General features: G+C 33.4%; 2 protein-coding genes across 2 annotated transcripts; one reads left to right on the forward strand and one right to left on the reverse strand.

Annotated features, from left to right (window-relative positions):
* The first annotated feature begins 7,829 nt into the window (after positions 1–7,829).
* LOC112803752 (alkane hydroxylase MAH1-like) lies at positions 7,830–9,510 on the forward strand. The gene has a single exon (XM_025847223.2). It carries the CDS (start codon positions 7,876–7,878, stop codon positions 9,379–9,381), a length of 1,506 nt encoding a protein of 501 aa, XP_025703008.2. The 5' UTR covers positions 7,830–7,875; the 3' UTR covers positions 9,382–9,510.
* A 10,253-nt stretch (positions 9,511–19,763) lies between these two features.
* LOC140173240 (alkane hydroxylase MAH1-like) lies at positions 19,764–21,241 on the reverse strand. Its single transcript, XM_072196030.1, has 2 exons — positions 20,524–21,241; positions 19,764–20,437 (listed from the first exon to the last, which is right to left on the reverse strand). The coding sequence occupies exons 1-2, from the start codon at positions 21,239–21,241 to the stop codon at positions 19,764–19,766; spliced, it is 1,392 nt and encodes a 463-aa protein (XP_072052131.1).
* Positions 21,242–23,643: the final 2,402 nt, after the last annotated feature.

Below are 23,643 nucleotides of genomic sequence, written 5' to 3' on the forward strand. Positions count from 1 at the left end.
TACAATTTTCTATGCTCACATACGTGAGATACCCAACCCGAATAGGTTGGTCGCGTCGTGTACAGTGGTCACGTACGCAAGTTATGCAGAACAACAAAAATGCTGAATACTGTAGAATTTTCGGCTTTGCACTCCAAACTTTCGATGGGCATAAATTTTTCGTTTTAAAATATTTTTCATCCGTTCTTCGAATAGCGTAAACTTTGCGGACCCAATTTTTATTTGAAATAAGTTTGAAATAATTTGGGTATTCAGAAGCTAAGTTATGGCTTGCTGAAATTTGGCCAAAAATCAGTTTTACACAAAAACCTTCAACCTCTATTTTCATTAAGTCACCATTCAAAAATCAACTTACAATACTCAAATTCAGCACCAACACATACAAAATCACAGCATCATCATTCCACATCCTTCCACCACCCATCAAACTCTAATCTTAAATAACTCTAGTACATGAACTTCACACTTATATCGACAAGATCATCGATAATCAATTATATATACAAATTTATTACTATCAACTCGTCAAACATCATTAAAGCATCATTTAACATTCTATTCTATACCCAATATCCAATAACAACCAACTCCCAACCTACTTCACAATTATCATCAAGGCACTAAGTAATTCAACATACACATGCATTCATTTTTATCCTATAGTCAACTAGTCTATGTTTTCACAGGACATTATATATTAAATATGAGAAACCTAAACCATAATTTGGTCGATTTTCATGTATAATCCGAAACACCACCAAAGAGGCACCAAACACAACTTCAAGGATCCAAAATCTCCAAAGTAATGCCACCCAAACTCCAGCCAGTCACCAATGTATACAATCAAGCTCCAATTTACATACATACCAACCTAATTCACATATATCACATATATACATACCCAAATTCAATATCTCACATACTCAATTAAGGAATTACCTAGGGTTCTAGAAGTCTCACCTTACACAAGCACCAAAGAAGTAAGATTGAACGTTCTCCTCAAGCTAATTCGAGTCTAAACACCGGAATTTAACAATTTTCAACATAATTGTTCATAAATTTCGAAATTGGAAAGGAAAAAATTAGAACACAGAAGTGGTTTCCTTACCTCATTTTTTACTAGGCTTTTATGAGTGTAATCTCATTTCCGAGCTCAAATCAGTAAACTTACCATTTTATAAGCACTGTGTTACAAGCAAGCAACATAGATTAATATTTGGTAGATCAATTGCTCAAAGCAAGTACATATTGGAGCTGATTCATTCTAATGTGTGGAAATTACCGGAGATGTCCCTAGGAGGAGCAAAATATCTTGGATCATTTATTGATAATTACTCTCGGAGGCTATGGGTGTACTCGATCAAGAAGAAGTCTGGCGTGTTTGCGATGTTTAAATAGTTCAAACCAAAGTTGGAACTTGAATTTAGAAAGAAGATAAAGTGTTTAAGGACATATAATGGAGTATAATATATCGATAGTGACTTTCTAACATTTTTCAAGCAAGCAGGTATTCAACGATAATTCATAGTTGCATATATGTCTCAGCAAAATGGTGTAGCAGAGTGAATAAATAGGACTCTCCTAGAAAGAGCACAAGCTATGTTGCAAATAGCAGGTTTAGCCAAATCTTTTTGGGCAGAAGCTATTAAAATTGCCTATTATGTGATAAATCGGACACCATTGGCCACCATCAACTACAATTGGGTTGAAGACACCAATGGAGATGTAGCAAGGTAAGTCACCTAATTATTCTTCTTTACATATATTCAGTTGTCCTGTGTACGTGATGTACAATTCCTAGGCAAGAACAAAGCTAGACCCAAAGTCTGGAAAATGTATATTCTTGGGTTATGCTGATAGAGTTAAGGGGTATCGCCTGTGGAATCCCACTGCCCGCAAGGTAGTTGTCAATAGAGATGTAATATTTGCAGAAGATGAATTCCAAAAAGAATAAGAAAATGACGGCACTATTGAAAAAATAACCACTGTTCAAATAGATGAAAAATGTAGAAAAGGTGATCTTTCTAAAGTAGAACCATAGCAAGAAGAACAAGTAGAGGCCAATGACATAGAAGTAACATCGATCCATTCGATAAAGAAGAACACCATCATGGCACTCAAATTATGTTTTGACAAACCATGATGCATATTGTCTTCTAACAAAAGACGAAGAGCCAACAACTTTTATGGAGGCTATACACAATCTAGATGCATCTATGTGGATGACAACAATGCAAGAAGAAATCGAGACAGTACATAGAAACCATACCTGAAAACTTGTTGAACTTCTAGCCGGTCAAAAAGCGATTGGTAACAAATGGGTTTGTAAGATCGAACGAGATAGTAAGGATCAGGTAGAATGATATTGTGCAAGATTGGTTGTCAAGGGATATGCTTAGAAAGAAGGTGTTGAGTTCAATGAAATATTTTTTTGAGTGGTGAGACTAACTACTATCAGAGTAGTTTTGGCTATGTATGCTATATTTGATTTATATATAGAGCAATTAGATGTAAAAATTATTTTCTTCATGGAAAACTTGAAGAAGAGATATATGTGCTCCAACCAGAAAAGTTTGAAGAACAAGAAAAAGAAAACTTGATTCGCAGGTTAACTAAATCTTTGTACGGTCTAAAGCAGGCACCAAGGTGTTGGTACAAGAGATTTGATTCCTTCATTATTAGCCTTGGATACAACAGACTTAGTTCAGATCATTGTACCTATTACAAGAGGTCTGGTGATAATGATTTCATTATTCTGCTGTTGTATATGGATGACATATTGGCGGGTCCTAACAAATATCAAATCCAAGAATTGAAGGCACAGTTGGCTAGTGAGTTTGATATGAAAGATTTGGGACCAGCAAACAAGATTTTAGAGATGCAAATCCACCAAGACAAAAATAATAGGAAGATTTGGCTATCGCAAAAGAATTATTTGAAGAAGATCTTGCAATGCTTCAATATGCAAGAATGTAAGCCAATTTCAACCCTACTTCCTATGAATTTTAAATTATCTTCAAGTATGTGCCCTATTAGCAAAGCAAAGAGAATAAAAATGTCTTGAGTATCGTATGCATCAGTGGTGGAAAGCCTTATACATGTCATGACCTGTACAAGGCCAGATATTGCTCAAACAGTTGTGGTGGTAAGTCAATTTATGGTAGATCTGGGTAAAGAGCATTGGAATGTTGTTAAGAGGATCCTAAGATACAACAAAGGGACCTCAAATGTTGCATTATTTTTTGGAGGATCGGAATTCATTGTCAATGGATATGTTGATTCAGACTTTGCATGTGATCTTAATAAACAAAAATTTACTACAGGATATGTGTTCATTCTTATAGGAGGAGCTGTGAGCTGACTATCTAAATTATAGATTGTTATAACTTTATCTACTATAGAAACTAAATATATGGCTGCTGCATAAGTATGCAAGAAGCTATTTGGATCCAAAAATTGATGGAGAAACTCGGGTACAAACAACAAAAGATTCTTGTGTATTGTGACAGTCAAAGTGCCTTGCACATTGCAAGGAATCCTGCATTTCATTCAAGAACAAAATACATTGGAGTACAATATCACTTTGTTCAGGAAGTAGTAGAAGAAAGGAGTGTTGATATGCAGAAGATTCACACTAAAGATAACCTAGCAGATGCCATGACAAAACCAATCAACACTGAAAAATTTGAATGGTGTATATCCTCATATGGCCTATCGAATATATGAGCAACATGAATTTTGAAGATTTACTAAAATCAGCTTTAAATGGGAGATTGTAAAAATAATAGAGTTAATTTTGTAATTAGAAAGTTAATACTATTTTTATGGTAAACAAATGGATGTAGAGAAGCTCTTAATTAATAGCAATCATTAATTGTTTGGTATGGAAGAGAGAAACAAAGTCATTGCTATGTTACGAGTTGTTTACATACAAGAAGTTTATTTATAAATTAAGTTCTTTTCTTTTTGTTTTTATCAAGCCAGAGAGAAAAACATAGGTTTTTTTGAGTAGTTTTCTCCTATATATGTAGAGAAAAGTGTATTCTCCTTTTATTAAGAGAGAATGTTATTATAATCTCTTTGTGATAGAAAGAATTTGTAATTCTCAAAAAAAATTATTTTATACAAATTTCTAATTTTTTATCTCTATATTTTGCTGTGTCGTTTGTCTAGTATCTAACATAATTTACCTTTGTGTATTTTGACTTAATTTCTTTAAATATACCTGTACCATTGTGATTTCAATAGAGTACATATTTAAATATATAATCACTTCTAAACAGATTTTAATTTATAATTGAAATTTTGAGTACATAACTACTTCCAAAATCGTTCTAATATACTTATAACAAAGTTAATTTGTCAAATAGTTTAATAATAATTTATCAAAAATATTATTTTTGATATAACAAATAGATTTCACCCTTTTTATTTAATCAACATATATCCTTTAAAAAAATTTGTTAAGTTGTCATTACGAGATTGGATGGCAACAAACCAACGACATCACTCATCAATTTCAATTAGCTTGACATTGGAAGAAGATGAATTCACTGTAGGCCACTACACACCACATTCTTAATTATCGTTAATTTGTCATTATTACGACGTTCGGCAACGACATCACTCATCAATTTCAATTAGCTTGGCATCACCGGCATCCATGATGAATCCATCGGCAGTCAGTAGACCACCACAAACCCGTGTTAAATTCTTAATTGTTGTCAATTTGCCATTAATAGGTTCGATGGCAATACATTTTAACTACTAATTTCAGATAGTTTGGCATCACCGAAATGGATTTAGATCTTTTAAATTTTAATTTGAATTGTATTTTAGGAGGTAAAATATGATTTACCACCATTTATTTTATAGATGGAATCAAGAGAAAACATTCAATAATAAAATATCTCATTTTATCCTTTAAAGTAAAAATCTAAAATTTAGAAAATCCAAATCCCATCGAAATTGAGACCACCACAGCATCAAACTTTTGGTGTGTAGTATAAAACTATTTTTAAATAACTAAATTTTATTTAAAGTAAATTAATGTCAATGTAATTTATGTTCGGATAATTTTTTTGTCAAACATAATAATTATAAGATTCTGAATATTATTTAAATAATGTTAGCCAAAATCATATTAAAATGCGTAATTATTAAATAGAATGTTTTAAATTGGTCTCTTACGTTTGGGTGTAATTTTATTTTAGTCTTTAAAGTTTAAAATGTCCTATTTGAATCCAAAAAAGTTTCATTTAGTTTCAATGTAGTCTCACAAAATTAAATAATTAACAAAATATTCTACACGACAGCGGTATAAGAATAAGGTGAATAGTCTGGAGAATAAGTACAAGCTCTAGAAACACAAAATTAACCGTGGATGCATCAATACATTTATTTGTTATTTATTTTACAATTTAAATAAAATATTTTCTATAGAACTAAGGAGAATGATAAATAAATGTATTGATGCATTCACGGTTGATTTTGTGCCTCTGGATCTTATACTTATTCTCCAAATTATCGACCTTGTTCTTGTATTGCTGTCACATGTAGGACATTTTGTTAATTATTTAATTTTGACATCACAGTGGGACTACATTGAAGTTAAATGAAACTTTTTTGGATTCAAATATGATATTTTAAACCTTAAAGACCAAAACAGGATTACATCCAAATATAAGGGACCAATTTAGTACTTTACTCTAATTTATATCATATTCTTTATATTACTTTATTTTGTCATTTATTTTTTACAATAAAATGAAATATATTTAAAAATGAAATATTATTTTGAGTTAAAAAAGAAAAATATATATACATAATTTTCATATGGTATAAACTATTTAGTTTAACTAAATTATCAATTTTGAAATAATTAAGATTAAGGCATATGAATAAATTTTTACATATAAATTGAAATGTGTACAAATCATAAAAAAATACAAGATAAATATGATGTTTTGTGCTTTGTAAATTGACATGTATGAAAAGGTAACTAGGAAAGTAGATTTTGTGTGCATTTACACTAGCCTAGTTAGAGCATGTGCATTATTCATGAAAATTACTATGAAAGTGTTTTGTGCCTAAATATTGCGTTAAATGGACTAATTTTGCAATGACCACTTGCTTGGAATTTTAAAGCCAAATCCCAAAAAATATTTCTCTGTATCTAAATAACTTTATGAAAGAACTCTTTAATTTCTCAATGAAGGACAAAGGTATGGTTGAAAAATTTTAAATTAATCATCTTAATTTTTTAATAACTTTTAAATTAAAAACAGAAGCAAGTTCAATAATACTTTGGGAAAACTTACTTTTGAAACAGGTTTAATGTTGATGAGGGAGAACACCACAAAAAGAGCTAAATACAAAAAGAAGAAAAAGTATAGAAGTCAACTCTCTTGTAAGCCAATTCAGTCAACTCACTTCTAAATCTAATTTTAAAATTTAAAAAATTAAATTTTATATTATTTATATATTTTCGTCATACAATCTTAAAATATAAATCACTCGTTATACGTACTCTTAACTTTTTTCTTTCACTCTTCTTTTTGTTCATCATTCGTTGACGTCTGTTGCTATTGATGTCTGATTCCTGTCCCTATCACACCGCCGTCGCCCATCACGTCATGTCCACGTCCTCGCGTTGCACTTCTTCATCGCACTACTGTGGGCGCGTCTTCTCTTTCATCGTTGTCCTCCATTGCACCACGTCCTTCTTCAAGTCGCCGTCCTCTCCATCGCATCACGCCCTCCGTCACTGTCCTCTTCCTCTTTCTTCTTTTTCCGATTTTTTTTATGTAATTTGGATTTTTTTTATATAGAGTGAATGTTTTTTTGATATAATTTAGATATATTTTAGTATATTGTGGATATTTTTTTGTCCCTTAATAAAAAATATCTTAGGGTTTAGGATGTGGATTTTTTTTTACAAAAATATCTAATTACAAAAAAAGAAACTTCTAATTATAAAAAAAAAAGAAACATTCACAATTTTTGAAAATAAATTTAATGTGATTTAATTTTTTTTATATAATTTAGATTTTTCTAATATATTACGAATATTTTTTTATGGATTTTAGGGTGTAGTTTAAAAAAGAATTAAGTGCAGAAATGTGTTACCTTTTTTATTGATTACCTAACGAAGTTGTAAGAAAAACTACTTCTAAATGATCAAATTTAAACAAAACATACCCTTAAACGATTAAACCCATATATATCTAAATTCAAGATTCCAAATCCAAGATTGTGGTCTTGTGGACATGTTGAGGAGAGTATAGCTAGGAGGACAGGTTCTCATCGATGGAACAAAGACTAGATAAGGTGTTAGAAAATTTTAATACTCAGGCCAATAAATATAGTCTTTGTTCTAACATTTTATCTAGTTTTTATATCTTTTTTGACTAAGTATTATATTTGTTGGTCTAAAAATGAGTATTAAAATTTTAGTTTTTGTCTCTAAAATTTCAATGTTTCAGTATTTTTAAAAAGTGAAAATAAATGATAGAAATTTTTAAAAATAAAAACTGAAATTTTAATAATATTTTATATCTAAAATACTCTTATTTCAATTAATTAATTCTAACTTTACTCTTTATGCAAATTAAATTAAAACTTTATTCTTATTCCAATATTTATCTCTTATTTTATAACAAATACAATACTAAAACTTAATTCCATCTATATTTTTCAATTTCTATCTTTCAATTTCTATTTCTCAGTCTCTATCTCTCTTCTAAATACTATCTTTAGACGTTATCCTCTCCATCTATATATATAACCGTGGCTGGCAAGAGTTCATCGACACAGCAAATATACTTACCAATATCAAAAAGTTGCATAATCCTATCCAATCCCCAAACTTTTCAAATGGCCAAATTGTTTCTCATTATACCAATCCTCCTATTATTCTCATATCTTGTTCATCGTAGAAGATGTTGTAGAACCCCTCTGTTGATAGATTGGCCAATCCTTGGCATGTTACCACAAGTCCTTAGCAACTTGTGCCATATCCATGATTTTGTAACTAATGTTTTGAGACAAAAAGGTGGCACCGGTGAATTCATGGGGCCATGGTTCACCAAAATGAACTATATGATCACTAGTGACCCCATGAATGTTCATCACATAATGAGCAAAAGCTTTGACAACTATGTCAAGGGCCCAGAGTTTCGCGAGATCTTCCAAGCTTTTGGAGACGGTATTGTGACTGCAGATTCAGAGACATGGAGATACATTAGGACCATGCAACATTCCTTGTTCCGGCAACCGAGTTTTGAGACGATGGTGGAGAAAACCTTTCAAGAGAAGGTTCAGAATAGCTTGCTTCCGATACTTGACCATGCATGGTTACATGGAAATGTTTTGGATCTTCAGGATGTGTTTAGTCGATTAATGTTCGACGAGACATGCATCATGGTTTTAGGATATGATCCTAAGAGTCTCTCAATTGAGTTTCCATTGGTGGAAATTGAGAAGGCTTTCGATGAAGTTGGGGAGTGCATATTCTATAGGCACATAGTGCCAAGAAGTGTTTGGAAGTTTCAAGAGTGGCTTCAAATTGGTGAGGAGAAGAAGATGACAAAAGCATGCAAAGTTTTTGACCAATTTCTGTATTCATGCATTGCAACTAAGCGCCAAGAGTTAAATGAATGCAACAAAAGTAGTGGTGATGACTTGCTTAGTGCTATCATGATGATGGGTGAAGAAAAGGGCAAAATGGTCCATGATGATAAGTTTCTAAGAGATGCCGTATTCAATCTTTTTGTAGCCGGGAGAGATCCCATAACTTCGGCTCTTACATGGTTTTTTTGGCTCGTTGCAACACATCCATTAGTGGAGGCCAAGATTCTTGAAGAAATCAAAAAAGTTTTTGGCGCTATCGACGGGGAGAAGCGCAAAATTTTAGTGAAGGAAGATGTAAGGAAGCTAGTTTATCTGCATGGTGCTATATGTGAAAGTTTGAGACTATATCCAGCTGTTCCTATTGAACGTAAGCAATCATTGAAATGTGACACACTTCCTAGTGGTCATCGTGTTAATCCAAATACAATTATTCTGTTTTTTACTTATGCAATGGGAAGGTTTGAAGAGATTTGGGGAAAAGATTGCTTGGAGTTCAAGCCAGAGAGATGGATTTCAGAGAAAGGAGGAACAATACGTGTTCCATCTTATAAGTTTTTTAGTTTTAATGCAGGTCCAAGGACATGCATGGGAAAAGACTTATCTTTTATTCAAATGAAAATGGTGGCATCTACTATTTTGCGCAATTATCATATACAAGTGGTGGAAAATCATCCTACTACCCCAGCTCATTCCACCGTGCTTTTTATGAAGCATGGCTTAAAGGTTATGATAACAAAAAGAGAATTCTAATTTGATCAACGAATTTCTATATCAAATGTGATAAGATAGCACGCATTGTGTTTATGTAATTTAGGGAAATTAAATGTGTAATATAATGTTCACTGTGATGGAATTGGAGTGTGAAAAAAAAGGTTATAATAAGGCTATCTATTTTGTTTCAATTATATAATTTATCATAATAAAGTGTGTGATTTTTTAGCTAATTAGTAGTTGAATTTTTTGTTAATATCATATTATAATTTTGTTAAATAATTAGAGAAACAAGAAGCAATGAATTTCAATTAGGGGTTGAAATTAATGTAAAAAGCCTAATTAGAATGTGTTAAAAATATAAGTATTTATGTTTTTTTTATCAATTTAAACTTTTAAAAAGAATAATTTTATAATGGTGAAAACTCAGGTGCAGTCGACTTTACGGGAAGTTGATAGCTGAAAGCTGTAAGATGAAAATTTAGTCAAATCAGTCAAATCATCTAACGACTCTCACCTATCAACTTCACGTGAAGTCGATTGCACCTGAGTTTCCACCTTTCATAGTATATATAACTCAACTTGCTCTTTTTATCCCGGCTACTTTCACTCCCAAACCCTTCACACACTCTCTCTCTCTCTCTAAGTCTATCCCCACCATGCTCTAATCTGCTCCGACAACCAAGTCCGGTCCAACATGACTGAAGTACCTCGCTCTAGCAAAGGCATCCCCACAGTCGATGGCGTTGTCCTTGATTCTTTCCTTCATTGCAACTGGTCCCCATGGAGTCTCATATCGAGCCATTAAGCATGACCACCGTCCTTAATTTATTAAGCTATTCAACATGGGTGCCACCATCACCCAAACCCTACCCTTCAAAAAATGTCTCACTTAGTTCAATTAAAATATGAATTCAAATTCAAACTCAAATGTGTCTCACGAGCTCATAATTCATCAGTTTATTGAATTGTTCATTAATCAAATTTGAATTGACTCCCAATCAGATATGACTCACTTCCTGTCTTAAAATTTAGAGATATTTTAAGACTTATAACAACAAAATACTAATAAGAAAACATCTCGACCACTTACTTAGGCATGATTGCTTGAAATTGTTTTAAATGTTTTGTTATTTGGAGTCAAGATAGTTATCTTATTTTATTTTTTTTTATCAAAGACACGATATTTTATTGTATTAAAAAAATAGATATAAATTAATACATCTGTGTTGAATTTTTTTAAAAGACAAATAATGAATAATAAACTAAGAAAAAGCTTTCTAAAGTTTGAAGTAACGAAAATAGAATAAAAAAAATGAAAAGCAAAAATGAAAGAAGCATGCTCTTGTTGAGTGGAAATAGAAATTGGAAATAGAAATAGCTTCACAGTTTTTCTTCAACTTGCTCCATTGAACCGAATTTTCTGAAGTCTTTCGAATTCTTCTGCTACTTGAAAAGTTTGAGACAGAATTTTATCAATACATATTTTTCTTTTCTCAAAAATAAAGGCATTCCTAACTAACTATGATTGCCACATTAAGTAAACCATTTTTTAGCATTTTTTTTAAATTTAGTTGGTTCTTCAACATACCTACAGTTTGTTTCTACCAATTTCATGTTGTCATTGTTGGATCTTTAGGTATTATGCTTACTAAATCGGAGCTGTTCCATGCGTTCATCACTACAAAGCAGAACACTGTAGCGTGGACAGGGGTTTTTGGAGGGCTTTGACAGATCGGACAAGTCTTGTCAATTTGAGGTATTCTTTTATTCAAATTATGCATTACTGGTGACGTCGGTACGTCGCTTGGGTCACCAATCTTGGCGAGGTTAACAACCCCATTATGGTGAAAATAGTCAAGAATCCACCTTAGTTGGCTAAGCCAAAGATGCACCTCTTACTCTCAAAGAGTCTGGAGAAAAATAAGCGCACAACTTATTTCAATATATAACTCAATCAATTCAACTCATCAACAAAAGGGGTACATACACATATTTAGACTAGTAGGGGAGGGAGAACTTTCATGACTCGAGCGATATGGGACTAACTCATAATACAATATAATAATATATGCTAAACTAGATTACTTTAATTAATATTTCTATAATAACCTAATAGATGCTCCTGCATCATTCTCCATGGGTTGGAAAAGGCTTGGTCTTATCTTCTATTGATTTTGCATCTTCTTCATAGTAAGGTGACAGATCAGCCACGTTAAAAATGGCAGATACTCCATAGTCTCCTAGAAGCTCAATCTTGTAAGCATTATCATTAATGCATTCCAAGACTCTGAATAATCCATCCGCTCGAGGAGATAGTTTTCCGCGAGACTTAGGAAATCATTCCTTTTTTTAAATGAATCCATACCAAATCTCTGATATTGAAAATATTTGGTCTCCTATGCTTGTTGGCCTGGACTTCATACCGAGCAGTCTGACGCAATATCTTCTTTCATACCTCCTTGTGGATCTTCTTGATTTGTTTAGCACGTTCATCAGCATTTGCACTATACTCTTGAAGAGTTGGTAACGGCAGAAGGTCTAAAGGACTCAGGAGTTGCTTGCCATATACCACTTCGAACGGACACCTCCCTGTTGTTTGACTAATGGAATTGTTGTAGGAGAACTTGGCTTGTGGCAAAACAAGATCCCACTAATGAGGGTATTTTCCCACAAAACCTAGTAGCAAATTTTCCAGCCTTTTGTTGACCACTTCTGTTTGACCATCCGTTTGCGAATGACTAGCAGAGCTAAACTGTAGGTGAGTCCCTAATTTTCTCCATAAAGTCCTCCAGAAGTGACTCATGAACTTCACGTCTCGATCTAAAGTTATTGTTTGAGGGATACCATGCAAGCGCACAACCTTTTTAAAGTACAAATCTGATATGTAGGAGGCATCATCTGTCTTATGACAAGGTACAAAATGAGCCATCTTCGAGAATCGGTCAACAACCACCATAACATAATCATTTTTCCTCTGTGTCCTTGGTAATCCCACAACGAAATCCATGCTAACATCTTCCCATGGGGCCTTCGGAACAGGCAACGGCTTGTACAAACCAGTGTTTTGATTCCCACTTTTAGCAATGTGACAAATGTGGCATCTCTGAATGTGTCGAATGACATCCCGCTCAAGTTTTGGCCAGTAGAATTTCTCTTTTACGAGAGTCAACATTTTGTCCCTTACAAAATGTCCTGCTAATCTTCCATTATGGTCTCCCAGATAATTGATTGGCGTAAGGAACAACGGGGAATGCACAAATGATTGCCCTTGAAAAGATAACCTTCGTGAATGAAGAATTGTCAATAGGGTTGTTGCAAGCAGCATGTCCAGATTTCTCCGAAATCTTGATCTCCCTCATATAACTCCCTTACAATCTCAAAGCCAACAACATTAATTTGTAGAGTGGAAAAGAGAGTGAGTCGTTGGCTTAAGGCATCGATAACCTTATTTTGAGTCCCAGATTTGTGCTTAAGGAGAAATAGAAAAGATTGTAGAAACTCACTCCTAGTTGCATGGCATCGATTCAACTTTTGTTGGGAGTTAATATGTTTAAGAGCCTTGTGATCAGTATATAAGATGAACTCCTTAGGCAATAGATAATGGCTCCAGTGGCTTAATGCTCGTATAGTTGTATAAAACTCCTTATCATAAGTGGAATACTTCATTTTAGCGTCATTAAGCTTTTCACTGAAGAAAGCAATTGGTCGGCCTTCTTGAGAAAGTACAGCACCGATATCAATATTTGAAGCGTCACAATCGACCTCAAACATGGAATCAAAGTTTGGAAGTGAAAGTACAGGAGCAATAGAAATCTGTTGAGTTAAGAAATTAACTAAATTAATTAGTGATGACAAACATTATTTTTGGGCAAATAAATAATTAGTGTTGATTAATCATAATTGCATATTACTAATTATTTATAAAAATACTGCAGGCCAAAATCTGAATTACAGCCCAAATAGAATGGAAAATAAAGCAAGGCTAATGGGTTAATGAAATAAACAAAGCCCAAAAGGAATCAAAGCTGAAAAATCAAAACGGGCCAAGCAAACCATATCAATACTCAAGCCCGATTTGTACTCAGCAAGCAATTCTCTCTCACTTGCTTTCCCCAACTCAATGTACACTTTTTCCCTTTGGTCAGAGAAACACAGAAGAAAGAGAGAGAGCTTCTTCCACACGCTACTCACCGAAGAAGAAAGAAAGAGAGAGATTAAGCTTGAAAGGTAAGAGTCTAATCAGAAAATCCAAACCAAATCCAGCTTAGGTTAAAGGTAACCCATTTCCTCTTACATGCATAAGATTTTCTTCTCTTCTTCCCAACTCTCTGCTCTATCCAAAATGGGATACAAAGGAAAGTTGATCTCTGTTCTTCACTGCTACAAATCCACGGTCACAAGAGATTCTTGGGGACCAAGTTGTATCTCTATGGTTCGGATTTGGTTGACCATTGGAAGACAATTTCGATTACTCCTTCCTGGCTTTCGGTCAAGTTGGAGAAGTCAGAAGCAAAGATCCTACTTTGATGTTTGAGAAGAAAAAGTGAGCTTGTGGGTTGGTGAAGCTCAAGGCTCAAGGTATTGACCTTGGAAGAAGAACCAAGCAACATGCAAGGAGATAAAAGAAGCTGTCTGTTCATTCAGACGGTAAGGAGAAAAAAAACCAGAGTGTGAGAACAGTGTTCTGTTAGGAAGTTCATCTACTTGGATAATGCTTTCTTTCAAAGAAGCATTCGGCCAATACTGAAGAACTCAAGATGAGGTTTGTGAATCTGGTTTTGCACATAGCAAAGAGGTTGTAGATGAAGTCAATCTCCTTCATGTTTTACTGATTGTGATGTACTTTTCTAAGCTTATCTTTCTGTAATTTCTTGAGAGAAAAGACATTGTGAGAAAGCTTGAGAAAAAGCCAAGAGTTGAAAAAGGCTGAGAGATACATTTGAGAGAATGTTTTCTGATTTCTTTAGGTTAGCTAAGTGTCTTGTATCTTGTACCTGTTTGGTATCCCTTTCTTAGTTGGGTTAGCACTAAGAGTGAATAGTTAGGAGTTAGCATAGCCAATGTCAAGTTAGGATAGAACTTGAGTGTGAAATTGGTGTATGTAATTCTGTTAACTATAGTGAAATTCCTCCATAATTGTGGAGGAGACTGGATGTAGGTTGCATAGCACAAGGCAACCAAACCAGGATACATGCTGGTGTTCGCTGTTCTCTTCTCTGCTAAGTTCTGTTTTCTGATATTCATGAGACAAAAATAAATTGTCTCATAAATTTCTGCTGCCGAGTTCAAACAGAATCATAATTGCAAAGGTACTTCAAAAGGGTAATAACAGCAATTAAAAGGAAGGCATAGATTCAACCCCCCCTTCTCTAAGCCTACCACAACCTTCAAAATCCTTTCCTTCAATGCCTCAAAACTGTGTTGCGCCTTAGCACTCCATGTAAAGGTATCATGCTTAAGACATTCAGTAAGTGGAGCAGCAATGGAGCTAGAATTCTTGATGAATTGCCAATAGAACGAGGCTAATCCATGGAAGCTCCGTATATCATGCAACGTCTTTGGAATATAGGCCAATTAACAATAGCATCAATTTTGCTATGATCCACCTCAATGTCTCGACTTGTCACAACATATCCCAGAAATATGACTATATTCATCAAGAAGTCACGCTTCTTGAGATTAGCATATAGTTTTTGCTCTCAAAGTACCGCAAATACTTGACGTAGTTAGACTAGGTGTTCATCATGATCCTTACTATATATTAAGATATCATCGAAGTAAACAATAACAAACTTCCCAATGAAGGATTGGAATACCTGGTTCATCAAGCGCATAAAGGTGCTTGGTGCATTAGAGAGGCCAAATGGCATAACCGTCCATTCGTACAATCCATCTCGTGTCTTGAAAGCTGTCTTCCATTCATCACCAGGCCACATACGGATTTGATGATAACCACTTCTTAAATCAATCTTAGAGAAGATAACAACACCATGTAATTGATCCAATAGATCATCAAGTCAGGGAATAGGGAACCTGTACTTGATGGTGATCTTATTCACAGCACGACTATCAGTGCACATACGCCACAAACCATCTTTTTTTGGAACTAGCAGAGCAGGAACGGTGCAAAGACTAGCACTTTCTCTGACTAGGCCTTTGTCTAGGAGATGTTTTACTTGGCATTGCAACTCGTCGTGCTCCTTAGGACTCATATGATATGCTGGCTTGTTTGGGATCACCGAACCAGGGACAAAATTAATGGCATGTTGAATATCTCGCATTGGTGGTAATCCGTTAGGAATCTCCTCAGGGACCACATCATAAAATTCTTCAATTAACGGCTTGACATCCTCATGCATGGAAAAGGTCTCTTTGTTCTCCTAACAAATCAGTAAGAAACACATGAAGTTGAACTTTCGATGAATTTTGTTAAGGTTTGACCTTGTGATTAAGGACGGCTCAATTTGCTTCTCGTACTCATCAGGTCTTAATGGAGTCAACACAATCTTCATTCCATCCTTGAAGATCAAATCAAACTAGATCTAGAGAGGAATAAGAGTTTCTCTCTCTAGAATACAAGAACAAAAAACTAGCTAAAATTGTGTGTCAAGTGTGAATGATTGATCCCCTCTTTCCTCCTTGGTTCCCTGAGTCTTTTCCATGCAGAACCAGCTTAAATTTGGGCCTAAAGCCCTTCAGAAATCGCTGGCCACAATTTCATTAATGAGGTCACGTACTGCACATCACGCGTGCACGTCGGCCACGTGTGCGCGTCATTTGCTTTTTCGACCCACGCATACGCGTCAGGCATGCGTACGCGTCGATGGAATTTTCACCAATCCATGCAAATGCGTCAGCTCTTGCGCGCGAGTCCCTGATGTATTTATCCATACGTGCGCATCAGTCACGTGTGCGCGTCGATGCTAACTCCTCCAAAGCTCCATTTTTTATGTCCCTTCCACTTGTGCATGCTCTCTTTCCATCTTCTAAGGCCATTGCTACCCTATTAACTCTGAAATCACTCAACAAGTGTATCACGGCATCGAATGATAATAGAAGAGAATTAAAATATAGCATTTTTAGGGTCAAATAAGCATGTTTTCAACCATGAGCCACAATAAGGAAGGAAACACAAAACCATGCATTTTATATGAATAAGTGTGAAAAATATCGATAAACCCCCCCCCAAATACTACACAAGATAAACCACAAAATTGAGGTTTATCAGTGACACCTGCTATGTTCTTCCAAAGTAAATGGAATACAGCGAAATCCTCTCTAACAAGTTGGGTGGCAAATATATTCAATAATCATGAGGCTAAAACAGCTAGCAACAAGTAATCCCTAATCCCTAAACAAAAATTTCAATAATGATTTGATTTTTGTTTTTAGCAGCAGCAAAAAAATTTCAACAAAAAATTCAGGAATTAAAGAAAGAGCAGCAGCACAAAATCAGCAAAAATTAGTAATTTCACAATTTCACATTAAAAATCAGCAAAAAAAGGCTCTGGGGAGTGAAGATGGAGACACAAACAATAACCAAAAAAGTGAAAGTAGTGACATTAACCTTCGACGGAGACACGGACGGCGAGCTACTCCAAGCCAACGAAACAGAGAAGCCACGGAGGACGAATAGAGGACAAGGGGAAGGAGGACGCCGAGCTACAAGAGAGGGCTTGGCCACGGACGGCACTAACAGCACGGACGGCGGTAGCACTGCGGCAAAACCATTGTAGGGAGAACCTAGGGTTTTGGTTTGGTGCTTTAACTTTGCTTCAGAGTTCAGGGATTCACGAATTGGGGGCGGGATGTTGGGGGAAAGGGATGAGGCCGTGAGGGAGTAAAGGCAACGTTGGGCTTTTGATTTTTCCAAAAAAATCAAAACAACGCCGTTTATCAAGAACCGGCCGATTACCGGTTCGGTTCAACTGATCGGTTCCTAGCCGGTTTGATGGTTTTACAGCGGTTTGCAAAGGGACGATTTTTAGAGGTGGACCAAACCGTTTTTGTCACCGGTTCTGGATTTGACCGGTTCAACCGGCCAGTCCGATCTGGTTTTCAGAACCATGACCACAACCATTCCATCACTACAGCCCCTGTAACGACGCTCATCGCCGTCTTCCTTGTAATGCCGCTCACTGTGGCAGGCATGAAGCTTCTCAATGCCACATTCGCCCGCCATCACCGCAACGAAGGCACCTTCTCTTTTTCTGTTCCGCTGCTGCCCCGACGCACCTTTGTCCAACGTCCTCCCCAATCCGTGTTCCTGCCCAGCATGGTCACTTCTGCAGCCTCGAACCAACGCTGATAGTCCTCCCTGCTGCGCGTCTTCACTATCCAAGTCCGACCTAGTCTGTCATTGCGCCACCACCCTCCCCATTGTGAGTCTTATGTGTTTTTATTGCGTTTGTCCCTATTTCTTTTTTCAAACCATATATTGGAGGTAAAAAAATTGGGGATTTTCTTTGAATGGTGTTAAATAATGAACATCTACATCTTAGTGAAAAGAACCATCTGTATACACAGTAAAATGAACATCCTAGGAGAATGTGCATGCAGAATCAAGCAAATCAAGTAAAAACGAACGGTATACTCAAATAAACATTCACTTTAGAATGAAAAGAACCATCTGCATACATAATAAAATAAACATCAAACTTAGTTGATAAAAAATAAGTAACGAGACAACAGCTGCTGGGATATCGGAATCGCGATACAGCAACGGCGGCGATGGCATAGGATTGCGAGAGAACGGTTGCGACAAAAAAAAAGATTCAAAATCAAATTAATTCAAATTTGATTTTTAAAATTAAAATTAAATTTCTTTTTTATTATGATTAAACTAAATTCATTTTAATTTTAATTTTTAAAATTAAAATTAATATTTTTTTAATTTATTATTTACGTTATTAAAAAAAGTATTGTTCCGTACTTTCTCATCATTGAAATTGGTTGATCCATTCATGGCCGAAATTCATCCCACCTCCAAAATAGGAGTTTTGTATAGAGCTCTTCAGTCTTTATTGGAATCTAAAGAACCAAAAGCTATGTGATGATTTCATTGGAAATTAATTGCCTTGAACAATTGGAAATTTGGGATAGTCTTATGTAGTAATAATTCTGTTAGAATAAAAATATTAAAATACTTAGAAGAAAAACAAACTTATCTATAAAAGAAAATACAAAAGACAAATCACCATTTCTATTTATCTAATTTGTAGTCAAGACGTCTAGTCACATCTATTGTGTAATCCGAAAATAATAAGAAAAAATAGAGACATTGATGAAATAGCTGTAAAAATTGTGTTTAAAGTCTTAATTATTTTTAGTTTATCTAACTATATTATGTGTTAATATTTATTTATTTTAACAAAAATGTTTACAAATGTAATAAGTTTATTATTTTTGGTAGGGTCCAAATGTAATAACTTTAATCCAAACCCACTAAGCACTAACTAATTTTTTTGACAAAAAAATCCCGTTTGGCATTTGTGGCCTTGTTCTCTATTTGTATAAATACTAAAATATTTTATGAACCTAATTTTTTTTTTTTGCAACATCCAGATTCGAACTTTGGAAATATTAAATATAGTTAATAAGAACTCTTAAAAATATTAGGTGTGTAAATAAATCTATAATATACAAATTTGATATAATATCTAAGATTAGAAATTGTCTAATTTTTTAAAAAAAAATTAGTTTACTACGAATAGGTTAAGTAAAGGAGCGGGAATGCAGGATATATCATTTTGTACATATTCCACAAAGTAGACTTAAGGTTTATTTTGGATGATGACTGCAAAGGGATTTTTTTTTATCTCGAATAGCTACATTTTTAGAATTTTTTGTTGTTGTTTTCTTTGACCTTTTAGTCCCGTTTTCAACAAATTTATTGATTAATTTTTATCTACTATACTTTTTATTATTAAATAAAAGTTTTTTAAAATACAAAATTAACAAAATATCATTCTAAAAATACTTTTATTACTTTCCAATAATTATTAATATTTTCAGTAGAAATGAATTTTTATCTAAAAATATTGCGTATAAATACAAAGCTACCGATAAAATGAAAAGAAAAGAATAACATAATTGCTGAATAAGCAAAAGAAACTTTATTTCCTTCCTTGTTTATCACAACCTAGTTTTACACATTTTATTAAAAAATATTTAATAATAAAACAATTAAACAAAAACAACTAATATTTATTTTATTTAATATTTATCAATTATCACGATAATTAATAAATATTAAATAAGATAAATTATGCCAATTTTTTTCTCTAACATTATGGCATCTTATTATACATTATGAAAACACACGTACAGTAATTATTTATACATTATGGCACGACATGTAGTTTTGACTACTGAGCAACATATGATTCATACATTTATTTAAAACTGAAATTCATTACTCAAACTTGTCTTTTTGTTATCTTGACCTTCAAACCATGCTTCATAAGAAGAATAATCGAAAGGCTCGGTGTAACTTCATCAGAATGATCTTTCACAATTCTAACCCTATAATTTTGAAAAATAGCAGATGTAACAATCTTTATTTGAATGAAAGACATATCTTTACCCAAACAAGTCCTTGCTCCTGCATTGAAGCTAATGAATTTGTAAGAAGGAACATGAACAATTCCACCTTTTTCATTGATCCATCTCTCTGGCTTGAACTCCAAGCAATCCTTCCCCCAAATTTCTTCCGATCTCCCCATTCCGTAGAAAGAAAATACGATATTCGTATTCGAATCCACAACATGTCCACTTGGAAGTATGTCAGCTTTGATTGGTTTCTTGCGCTCCATAGGTATTGGAGGAAAAAGCCTTAAAACTTCACACAAAGCGCCATGGAGATAAACTAGCTTCTTCACATCTTCTGTGCTTAAAATTTTGTAATTTCCCCTGTCAACAGCACCAAAAACTTTTTCTATTTCTTCCAGAATCTTAGCTTCTACTGCCGGATGCGAGGCAACAAGCCAAAAGAACCACGTAAGAACTGAGGCAATGGTATCTCTGCCGGCAGCAAAAAAATTAAATCCATAATCTCTTAAAAGTTTCGCATCGAGCGATTCGTATCTTGTAGCTTCAGCAAGAAAGCTATCGAATCGAATAGTTTTATCGCTATTTGCGTCCATACCTTGCGCGCTTTCTCCATCTTCTTCTCTTTACCAATTTGAAGCCATTTTTGAAATTTCCAAACACTTTTGGGCACCATTTGTCTGTAGAACAAGCATTTTTCAATATCATCAAAAGCCTTTTCAGCTTCAACAGTTGGGAATCCAAGGGAAAGGGATTTGGGATCAAACCCTAACACCATCAAGCTTGTGTTATCAAATGTGAACCTACAAAAGACATCTTGAAGATCCAGCACTGTTCCTTGCAACCATGCATGATCCAACACGGGAAGGAAACTATTCTTCACCTTGTTCTGAATCGTTTTCTCGAAGAAGATATCAAAACCTTTATGCTTGATCAGAGAAAGGAACAAAGACTTCATGTATCTCCATTTCTCAAGATCATCCGTCGCGATTATGGCGTCGCCGAAAACATCGAAAACGTCGCGAAACTCGGGTCCATTAACATAGTTTTCAAAATTCTTGCTGAATACGTGATGTGCGTTCATGGGATCGGTAGAGAGCAAGAAGTTCATGTTGGTGAACCAAGGTCCCATGAATTCAGCAGTGCCTCCTTTGCGATTCAAGACATTTGCTAAGAAATCATGAATTTGGGACAAGTTGTAAAGAAGTTGAAGTGACATGCCAAAGAGTGGCCAATCTATGAAAAGAGGGTCTTTACAACTTCTTTTGCGATCAAGAACATGGAGGACTAGGAGGATTGTTATTATTATGGATGCAATTGTTGCTGCATAGAAGAATAGCATGGCCATTGACATTTTTGGTTCATCAAACTAACTAGCTTGCTTTGTAGGATTTGTTAAATTTGATTCTCCTTCTTATTATAGGTTTATTTTAAGCTTCTTTTAAAATGTCAAATGTTATCAGATTTTCAAAGAAAATAAACAAATTTTGACACATGATAATTGTTAAAAAATAATGATAACGATAAAATAAGTATAGAAATTAATTTTTAACTAGTTAATATTAGTTAATTTTTATTATAAAATTTTATTTTTTAATTTTCACTTTTAAAAGATTTAGAATTTAAAATTATTAAAAATTAGAATTTAAATTTAGAATAAAAAGTAACTTCAAAAACTTGGCTGATATTGTATTTTAAGTTATCTTATTTAACTTAATATATATAATTTCATATATATAAAATCATAGGTGCACATTTATATATTTAATATTATTTAATTATTAGATAATATTTTAAAAAATACAGAATAAAGTAAGTGATAATTATTAGAAAAAACAAACTAATATAAATTTAGGCTACTTTAATTTGAATTTATTTCTATTGTCTCTCGAATATTTTTTATATTGAATTTAGGCTACTTTATTACTTATACATTCATAAAAAATATTATTTATACTTCAAAAATTAGTTATTAAATTAATTATTATATATTTATGTATAAATATATATTATTTAATTTAATTTTAATAAATTTTTTATATTTTAATATATATTTTATATAAATAATTGATTTAATACACATTTAAGTATAATTATACATTTTTATACAGAGAAATTAGCTAGAGGCATTTTGTTGACGTTATCTTTTTTCACCTAATAACAACATTAAAAAGAATTTATTGGGGAATTGTCATATGCTACATAGATACGGCAACACTAATAAATAATAATATAAGTAGGATGGCTGCAAATATTAATGTGGGGTAAGAAAAGTTTGGGAAAGAGTGATCCCCAAAATTTATTTTTTCTTTTTTTTCTTAAACAATTGAAAATTCTTAATAAAATAAATAAACAAATTAATCCATAGCATTTGTATATAAAAAAAAGTGACAAATTTTAATTTTGTCATTTTTTTCCTATTGTTAATCAACACTTCACTTTCAAAGAGAAAAGTAAAGAATACACTGAAAACTTTCTTTCAATCTCAAATATATATCATATAGAAAAATATATTTGTGTTCATGAAAAAAATTTGATTATATTAATATAAAATAATATATACAGTAATTATTCATAAATTATTCTTCTATCAGAGTTTCAAAATTTACGTTATCTTCTATTTTCTTTTCAATTGACGCGATATTTTTCTTGAAACTTGATAGTAGTGTCATTTTCATAATTCCCATCAAATACACCTCTTCTTCTCCAATTTTAAAACCATAATTCTTCTCAAATCCAATCACCATTTCCAATCAATTAGGTTAGAGTTTTAAACTTGTTCATATGCTTTCAATCTCTCATTTCAACAAGCACATCTATTAATTTTTCAGCTCTCTCCTTCCTAAGATTTTCTTCCTAGTATTTTTCTTAAAATTCAGTAGGATCAACAATGATGCTCCTTTTCAGATAACCAACCCTCACAGTCTTGTATAACTATATAACAAACACAAATCAAAATATTAGTTAGTCATAAAAACAATGAATCAATAATTACCATTTTAGGATTTTTATTATCTGAATAATAATTGAAAAATAATTTAAGAGCAATTAAAGAAAAAAAATAAAAAATAAAATACCTTGGTGTCTTCTTTCATGCACCAGTTACCATAATTTTTAATTAATATATCACAAATTTTCTATCAGTTTTATTAGCCCTCTCGTTTTTAGGATTTTCTAGCGATCGTATTAGAGATAATCTTATTCGAACTTTGGAACTCTAGTTGAAAGATAATTTATCAATAATCACTGTATATGGCATAAGAGATAATTTACCCTTTATTTTAGAGAGGGCATAATAGAGTTCACCTATATATCTATGTGTGTGTGTGGTGTGTGTGTGGTGAGTTCTCTCATAACTTGGATAATGGTGACTATACTTTGACCTACAAATGGTGTCGTAACATGTGGCATAGGTGGGTTGAGAGTAACGATATTGTTGTCTCACTAAGAAATAGATAATTAGAGATAATCGTAATAATTTCTGTGAATTTACTACACCAAAATTTTTTTGTAATTTTGTACTTGGAAAATGATTTTTTTTTTTTTACGTGGGTCTCCAATTGAATCGCGCAAAGATTAACTCCGCTTTTATTTTCATGAGCGCATATCTTTAATACTGCAATCAATCTCTCCTGCTCCTCTTTGAAACAAAGTTTGTGACCAAACTCTAATCTGATGCTAAAACGAAGGGGCTTCCAATGACCTGAAAAATGGAAAACCCAATAGTGATTTGCGAGGTGGACTCGGCAA

The sequence above is a fragment of the Arachis hypogaea genome, chromosome 5 (genome assembly GCF_003086295.3).
Source record: "Arachis hypogaea cultivar Tifrunner chromosome 5, arahy.Tifrunner.gnm2.J5K5, whole genome shotgun sequence".
Taxonomy (NCBI): domain Eukaryota; kingdom Viridiplantae; phylum Streptophyta; class Magnoliopsida; order Fabales; family Fabaceae; genus Arachis; species Arachis hypogaea.